At 51.0% G+C, this 8846-nt stretch overlaps 1 protein-coding gene across 4 annotated transcripts in view; it reads left to right on the top strand.

The window, feature by feature from the left end:
• RPH3AL (rabphilin 3A like (without C2 domains)) overlaps nucleotides 1-8846 on the top strand; it is a 40660-nt gene that overhangs the window by 26047 nt on the left and 5767 nt on the right. For all 4 annotated transcript variants that reach the window (XM_035889542.1, XM_035889544.1, XM_035889543.1 and 1 more), the window contains 2 exons: nucleotides 6414-6527; nucleotides 7003-7185. In XM_035889542.1, coding sequence (XP_035745435.1) covers nucleotides 6414-6527; nucleotides 7003-7185 — 297 coding nt within the window. The remainder of the gene's footprint in view (nucleotides 1-6413; nucleotides 6528-7002; nucleotides 7186-8846) is intronic.

The following is an 8846-nucleotide window of genomic DNA, read 5'->3' as shown; positions in this document are numbered from 1 at the left end:
CTCAGCCACAGCTGACAAAAGGCTGATCTCATTCCCTCCCTCCTTGGGGCTGCTTCCTCCTTGCTTCTGCTGCTTCACAGAGCACCATTGGGCAGAACCCTCAAGTTGCTTTGAGCTGAGGTTAGAAATGACACCCCCAGCATCTCCCTGGGGTCTTCTGGGGGCCTGGAGCAAGTGGGCAGACATAGTCTTCTACAGTCAGTGGGCAGGAGTGAGCTGGTGCTGGCTGTGTCCATTTCTGCCTGACACCCCTGAGCAGGTGAGACCAGCAAAGGGTGAAGCTTCTTCCCCAGGCCTTGGGGCTGAGGTTTGCAGCATGGAGAGCTCAGGGCTGAGTTGTTCTTTAACTGTGTCTCAGAGAAGCTGTTGATTAACTTAGCCCTGTGCAGGGCTGGGGCCAGAGCGCTTCCAAACCTGAAGATTTACAAGCTTCAGCACTCACATCCCTGTTCTTTGAGGTAGACCTTGACTGAAGTAGACTGTTGTATCACATGTGGCATCTTGGATTGCTGCCACATCAGATCCCATTCACAGCACTGCCTTGTAGGGCTTTTCCCCCCCCCGCCTTCCACCTGCCCACCCTGTCGTTGCTCGTATGCCCACTCCAGTGCTGTGCCTGGAGCCAGCAGCTCAGCATCGAGGAACAGAGCACTCAGGGTCAATAGCACAGCAGTGGATGGATGCTGCAGAATGAAAGCTGCTGCCAGTCCGCTTTGATTTCTCTTAATTTCTTTCTGGTGTGGATTAGCAGAACTGTCCGGCCTCTCTCCCCTTCTGTCTTTTGCTATTAATCCCCTCAATTGGAGAAGACCTCTTCAGTGTATCAGCAGCATACCGTCTTCTACATCAAGATAAATCTTATCAGTAGTGCAGAGGGAAATAACCTTTTAATAAAGAGGACTCAGGAGAGTCAGGTTTACAAACCTTCTCTTCAGGCCCCAGTTAGGAAAGCACTCCCAGCCCTACTGTAACTTTTGTAATTAAAGACAAATTAGATCAACAATAGATGGTTGTGCTTCCCTCCAGGAGATGCTTGGAAGGAGTTGTCTTAGCAAATGAACTGATTGATGAGGTATTTTCTGTTTGCTTGATACAGAAAACATTGAGTCAAAGATGTTAAGCCCAGACCTGGCCTGCTTTTTAGTTCAGCTTTTTAGCTGAGTTTTGTTTTGGGAGAAGGCCTCCCCCTAAATACTGGCAGGAGCAGCAAAGGAGCAGGTGGATGGCAGCAAAGTGGCCTTTGGTAAGCTTTGATGTGGGTGGTGAGCTGCCTTTCTCCCTGTACTCTGATTTTTGGCTGGCTGCTGTTTTATGGGTTGGATAATATTAATTTATAGTTTTGTTTTCTGGTGCTTTCTTTCCTTGTTGCCCTTCTCTGTTAGCTGTCCTCTGGACAGCTTTCAATGGGCATTGCAGGCTGTAATTCATCTCTGAAGCTGGGAGCTTGTACATCTCACCCCTCTGTTTAACTCTTTTTTCACGTGCCAGTACTGGGACTTCTGCTGTTTGTCATTTGAAACCTCTGCAATGTGCAGGGCAGCCGCCTTCCCCCATGGGGATGATGTAGCTGTGATACTGCCGGCATGAATCTGTGACTGGGCATGGACTGAGCTTTACGAGGCCGTGGCTGACAAGGCAGCCTGCCTTACCTCTGCCTGGCTGATAGCATTTGTCAGCTTGCACCTTGTACGCCCTCATCTGAACACGTCCTCTCGGCGCTGAGTAAAGCCCTGTTGCTTGTTCGGCAGGATGTTCTCGAGAACGATCTCTGGCATTTAATGTGCCTGACTCTGACAGGCTGCTGTCAGTGGGGTTTCTGTTATCTTGGCCAGCCGTGTCTAACCCCACCGCTTGCCTCCCGAGGTACTGAAGGAGCTGTCTCTCAGCTATTAAGGGATTCAAGTCAGGTGGGACCAGCACAGGCACAGCCATGTCCCAGCACAGCCCCTGGAGTGCCTGGGAGAGAGGAGCCGCAGTTGTCCCTTCAACATTGTCCATGCCAGGACTTGCCTTTCAGAAGGAATGTGGCAAACCTCAAGTGTCCCTTTTCCCCTGCAAAGGAAGGGATCAATGCCAGGCCCTGGGTACCAGCCAGTCTGTCTGTACCTGCTGCAGGAGGGTGGGAAGGCAGCAGGACTGAGAGACTGTAGGAACGTGTCTCTGGAAAGAAATGCCAAAGCCACCAGTAAGAAGTTTTATTTTTACACACCCATTATTTCTCTCGCGCTTGCTGACACTGGGATTTGCCGTTGCCTTTAGTTTTTCTGTAATAAACAAGCAGTTGCCATGGAAACCCTGCTATTAGTTAAGGCACAAATGTATTGTCATGGGGAGAATAGCAGTAATATTTCTTGTGCTGGGGAGCAGCTTTGCTCCATGTGGTGGAATGTGGGTGGGTTTCTGCACCGGGTCAGGCGGGATGGGGCCATCAGGGGGTGGGGAGCAATAAGCAGCAGGGTTTTCCTTCCTCTGAACTCTGAGTTCTGCAGAAAAAAATGTGAAGCAACTGGGTGGAAAAAAGAAGTGTGATCCCTGAGGTATTGCACTGTTTGGCATGAGGGCTGCCTGCTGCTCTGCTCGGTCTCTGGTGGTTTCTCCTGTTGCAATGTGCTCCAGTCCTGTTGCCAAGCAATGCAACATGCTGCGCTCAGCGCTGTCGGAGGCACAGGAGCAGTGGCTGGGCAAGGGGGATGCAGCAGGTTCATCTGCTGTCTGCATGCTGGAGGCCAAATCCCCAAGTGATGGAGCAGAGAGGAGTGTGCTGGGGCAGGTCAAGCACTTTGCAGGCCACCAAGGAGTCATCCAATTTCTCTACATGTTTGGGCAGCATTGAAGCTGCACGTGTGCTGTTTCTGAAGGGCAGAGCAGATGGGTCCAGTCCCCTCCTCCTACTGGGAGATGTCCCTGCAACTGGGGGCAGCGCTGGGTGTGATCTAGTGTGGGAGCTGCACACGGTGAGACACTTGGGTTGTAATAAAACACTCCATCTCTGACCCTCCCATCCACAGTGACCGGGAGCTGTCGGCCTCCCCCCTCCCTAGAGGTCATGTTTGCAAAGTCTGATGATACGGGTGCTGCAGAGGAGCCGTGCGCTCAAGGGCTTGTGCTCAGCCTGCTCATCCAGCACATCGTGGCTGCGCTGGGCATGTGCGGCTGTTTGGAGCTGTTGCTGCAGGGTGCCCATGCGTGCCCATGTGTTTTTTCTGTATTTTTGGCAGCTGCAAGAAGTGCCAGGCTTTGTGCGTGCAGGGACTGAGCTCTGCCCTGCGATGGGCAGCGGGAGGGAGCATGGCTGGCTCTTCCCATCGCAGGTGTGCCCCTGCCAAATGAATGCATTTAATATTAGAGCTCAACTCCAGCCAAGTGCTCCTTTCCCCTTCATCTCAGCACAGCCTCCCCACATCCTCTGCTGCTGGGATTAAGTACAGCCCGGCAGCCCTCCACTGTTCCCTGCGGCTCTTTGTGGTACCTCTGGCTCGCAGGTTGAACCACGTGTCAGAAGGATTGTGGGCTCCAGCAGCAGCTGTGGAGGTTCAGGCCCTCAATGAGTGACCCATTCCCTGGGGGAATACTGCTTTTCTTGCAAGTTTTATCTCAGCATATTTTTTTTTAATGAGCTTTTTTCCAGTCAGCTGGAGATGGAGAGGGATAAATCTGTTATGTTCTCTGAAAGTACAGCCGTCCAACAACTCTTATTGATATATCAGCAACTGCTGGAACACCAGATTTACGACTTCTGGGATGTGGAAAGTGCCAGCAGAAGGTCTGGGAGCTTTGGGAGAAAAATTACCTTAAAGGGAAACATTGGTGCAGTGGCTAAAATACACTCTTCTTGGCAGCAGAGGAAATGAGAGCAGACAGGGCTGCTCCTGTGGTGTGAGTGCCTTCATGTCATTAATATTTTCCTCCTCTTGTGCTGGTCCTCTCTGAACTGGTGAATGGCAGAAGGGAAGGCAGCTAAAGTCACCTCCACTGATTCACTGGGGCCTTCTCCAAATAAATCCTGACTTCCAGCATTTGTAAAGGATTCATGGAGGAAGGAGCTGTTCTAAAGTGATGGATTTTATGAATCCAAGAGGCCAAAATAGTATGAAGACCAAGTGGGACAGGAGTGCATTTGCTGAGGGAATTGGGCAATGGGACGGTCAGAATGATTCTCACAGCTGAGATTTGGATTTTGTAGCAAAGAGCCTGGTATGTATGGGTTGTTATTAATCGTATTTATATATAGTCCCCCACCTCTCCCAGGGAGTTTTGGGGAAGTAGTGAAGCTCTTTTTAAGACAGCAGAGCCCAAAGCCAAACCTTTGCTTTGAGAACTTTAGACAGAAGTGCAGCCTCCCTCCTTGTAACGGGGAGCTCTGCCCAGCTCAGCCCCACAGCCCCTTTCCCCACAGATGAGCGGTCCCATTTCTGATGGTGCCGGGAGGAGAAGGCTGCAGGCGCAGGAAGAGCTGGTGTCCGGGGGCAAAGCTGCGTGGGCAGCAAGGGGGGGGCCTGGCAGCCTGCCTTCTGCGCAGCACTTCCCAGCAGCATGGCGTGCACGGGAAGCTGCCTGCCAGGGCAACTTCAATAACACTTTGCAATAACACTGGCAGCCAGCTTTAATATCCTCAGAGATGTTAACTCCAAAAAAGTGGTATTTTAGGTATTAATTTTTTTTTTTAATAAAATATTTTGTGTACTACAGATCACTGCCTGAATACAGGAGCATCTGCAGAGGTGCTTGGCAGAAATGTTTGACAGCTTGTGCTCAGCTTTGCAAGGGGAGGGATACCCGTCCTCCTGCCCGGGGCAGCATTAAAGGGTTTGTAGCTCTGCAAACCACATGCGGTGAATTTTAGTGCTGATGTAGAGAGATGAACTGAACAGCTCTCTTTGCTATTCCATGGTTGTCGCCTTGTACCACTGCACCCACATCCCTCCTGTGCCCAGCAGCACCATGAGGCTGGGCACTATGAGTAGCAGTGCGGGAGCAAAGGGGTTCGAACGGGGAACTCCCTTCTTGTATAAATATGAGCTTATAAGTACATACTCATTAGTATAAAGAAATGGTTGGGGCTTTCTTTTTCTACAGTGGAGGCTCTAAGTTGCAACGTTGCCTACTTTCTGTCCCACATGAGCCAATATTGTCCTTTGCACCAGGAATTGTGACCTGCTGTTTGAAATGGCTTCTGAACTGCCAGGAGAGCTGGTGCCTGCCTTGGTGAGATGGAGAAATGCTCTAGGTGCGATCCCTCAAACAAAAGACACCTGTTTCCCCGTTACCTTCCTCCTCAGCCCCATCATTCCTATTCTGAGATCAGATCATTACAGAAACCCAGGAGATGGAAAAAACACCTTTCTCATTTTACCCAGAGCAGCTGGCAGTTATCTTTTACACTGGTATAAGCAGGAGAGGTACTTGCATAATTGCATGGAAAAGTGGAAACAACCTGCCAATGTGGGAAGTTGTGTCTGGCAAAATGAGACTCCTTCAGCTCTTGTGGAAACTATGGAGGGTGGAAAGCAGCAGGATTAGGGCCAGGATTCAGGGGGGAAAAATGAAGGAAAAAAAGTAGCCTTGAAATGGGGGGAAGAGTCTCCTTGAGAAAGAGGAGCAATGCTTGTCTTAGGGGCATAGGAGTAATGTAGTTCTGGGTAGTGTACTGATAGGGATGAGTGTCTGCTGAATGGACAATGAGCTAATAAGGCTGGTTCTTTGTGTAATCACTGCAGGGTTTTTTATTTGATGTGCTCAATATTTATCTGTTGTTTTGCTCTCAGATCCCGGAGCCTCCACAGAGGCCCTGCTGCACTTGAAATGTGGCTTGGAGGAAGCCAGCCCCTCTCCCCACATTACTCAAATGTGGATGCTCTTATGGTGGAGCCAGGACTGCTCCTCCTGCATCTGTGCAGGAACCAGCCTTGCACCCAGCCCAGCCCTTAGCTGATTGCTCCCACGTGGGAGATGGCAAACGGCAGGAGGAGGAGGCTCGCTGGTGTGCCAGCACTGGGGTCAGTGGAAGCAGAGCCTGGCTCCCAGGCCAGCCATGCTGCAGGGCTCTTGGCTTTGTGGTAGGGAGCTTTGGGCAGCAAAGCGCAGCACAGGAGCAGTGTGGTCTCCATAGTCCCAGTCAGGTTTAGGAGAAAAGCACTGGTGGTGCGTGCATCTGCTTCAGGTACTGGCACCACTGGAGTGTGTGCAGCAGAGTTATAAATCATCTGTAAAAAGTAAAAGCACATCATGTTTGAGAGGAAAAGTGAACAGCTGTAGGGGAACTGCAGGTAGGGTTCCTTCTGGAGGAGAATGTGATCAGCGAGTCAGCATTTGTTCATGTTTTATTTGGATCCATCTGGCACCCTCTTTGGTAAGTGTTATGAACATTGTGAATAACTGTCTCTCTCCTCTCCTCCCCCCGATCTTTTCTGCAGTGGTTTCTAGCGACAGTGAGAGCGACTCGGAGTTCAGTTCCTCCAGCCTGGATGACAAGCCTTTACCTGCGGGGTCAAAAGGCTCACAAAGCAGAAAGCACCGAGCAGGACTGGGTGAGGAGTTGCTGTTCCTTGTGGCTGGAGGGTGGGAAGTGTAAAGTGCTTGAACGTTTGGCTCTTGGTACTGTGGGTTTTGGCTCAGCCACTTGCTAGTCCTACACGGGTGCAGCCCACTGGCTTTAGCTGTAGCAGGTGAGGATCTGGTCCTTTCTCACTGGAATAGTATCAAATGGGTCAGACTGGTGGTGGGTCACTCCATTGCCTGCAGCCTTTCAGGGTCAGCCCTTGCAGCTGGGAGCTGCTCCTGGCCACCTGGCAGCACGTCTCTGGCCAGCTCCTCACTCCTGACTTTATAGCACTGGAATCGCTGATATCATTTTAGGAGCAAAGCATGGGAATTGAGTTTTTGACCCCATTCCTAAGGGTTCCTGGCTGGGAGTGGGGAGGCTGCTGTTCTCTTGAGACCTGGCCCAGCATCTCTACCCACTTCTCCCTCTCACAGCAGCACCTCTCTGTTGTGTCCCTGCAGCACCCATTGGGGAACCCAGCCAGGCCATGGGCAGGGTGCTGGGGAGCACCCACTCCCCTGCTCTCTCGGGGAGCCGCAGCAGCCTGGGCAGTGAGCAGGGGGCTGCCCTCAGCGCCACGGAGAGCTGCCAGGGCGACCAGCCGGCAGATGGGCATGACAGTGATGTTGGCAGCAGAGTCCCCGGTAAGCTGAACCTCCTTTCTGGGCAAATCTATGCTTTTGGGGCTGACTTCCCTCGAAGCACAGCTTTCTCAGAGGCACACCTGGCAAAGCTGCAGCCTGGGATCACCTTTCCGTGCAGCTTTTCTCATGGCAGATGCTGTCACAGCATTACAGCTCACTCCTTCCCTCTTCCCCGCATGCAGAATCTATTCTGCAACATGAGTAATCGTCTGGGGTGGGAGCTGCCTACACCCACCTCTAAGAGCAGCCGTAGCCTGGGTCTGTCCCCATGCAAAGGCCTGGAGCTCCTATCTGCCCTGCAGAGGCAGCAGAACAGATTGAGCTTTTACTGAGGCAAAGCAGAAGTCCAGCAGCTTTATGAGACTGAACAAAATTTTTCCTAATGTTAGATGGCTCTTAAAGCCAAGCATAGCTCTTCCCAGAACTCTGCAGTGCAAAAAAAAGACACTTTTTCCCCCTCAACAACCTTGGAACAATTAAATGACTGTGAGAGCAGAGGCTGCTATCACATCTGATCTGGAGCAGCTGAAAGAGATGCAAATGTGTTCTCTCTGCAGTTCCCGCTAATCTATTCAATAACCCCTTAAGTTATCGTTTAGCACCGCTCCCTCCAGAGCGTTCCTGCTGCCCTGTGAACTGCCACTCCTTTTGTTCCTCAGCCTGTTTTGTGCTGTGCATGTTGAGGCGTAAATTGGATTAGAGCGAGCAGGTTTATCCTTTAGTGCAACATGGAGTCATAGTCCCCCTCCCCACGCTTCCCGCTAGAAATAGCCAGCATAAAATTGTTTCTCTGCTCTTCCCTCCCTTCCCAAGTTTCAGGGATTTGCAGTTTTCTTTAATTTTAGTTTTCACAAAGCAAATCAGATGAGTGATACTTCTGTTCTGTCTGTCCTCCCTCTGGATTATAGTGCTGCCCCGGACTGGGAGGTTTATTTTAAGCCCCTGTTGACTGTGGCATTAGAGACGGACGATTCCCATTGTGTGTTGGCTCTGATGCCTACCGGAGCAGAGCAGTGGGTTTTTCTGTGGGGTTGAAGCAGATGGTGGTGAACGGTGGGTGTGACCCCTTGGGTGCTTTTTCTGCTGGTGCTACATGGCCCTGCTGAAGTCTGGATGGATGCACACCTGAACGGTGTGTTTGTGTAGTGCTTGGCACTTTGGAGCTTTCCTGCCAGCTGTTTGAGCTAACTGCTGCCTGGCCGTGATAGTGCAAACAGTATCTCAGAGGCAGAAAATGCCTTTTTCCTGCTAAAAAACTCATATGCAAAGCTTGGCACAAGGGGTCAATGTTTTCCAGTGAGATCTCTCCTTCTAGGCAGGGGAGAACTAAAAATGACAGGCAGCATGGACATATATTTAAAAAAATGAAAACTACAGTAATCTCATGAGCCCAGTTAAAATAGTCCCTGAGATGTAGAGAGGAACCTGCTAAGGAAAAGGTTAAGCCAGGTTGGCTGACTAGAGAATTATCTGTAAAGATCTTTATTATGTCTGGGGTCATTTATTTCCCAGTCTTCCTGCAGAAGGGGCTGCTTTGTTCAGACATGGTGCTTGCAGCAGTGAGTGCCTCGGTACAAGGGTTCCGTGGCCCCCAGAGCCAGGGGAGGGAGGCAGGGAGGCAGCAGTGAGTATGTCTGCTCGCCTGTGCCCCAGGGGGGAAA

The sequence above is a fragment of the Egretta garzetta genome, unplaced genomic scaffold, assembly GCF_000687185.1.
Source record: "Egretta garzetta isolate BGI_Z169 unplaced genomic scaffold, ASM68718v1 scaffold112, whole genome shotgun sequence".
Classification (NCBI taxonomy): Eukaryota; Metazoa; Chordata; class Aves; order Pelecaniformes; family Ardeidae; genus Egretta; species Egretta garzetta.
Note: the sequence above shows the minus strand (reverse complement) of the source record. Positions and strands in the feature narration are given on the sequence as shown.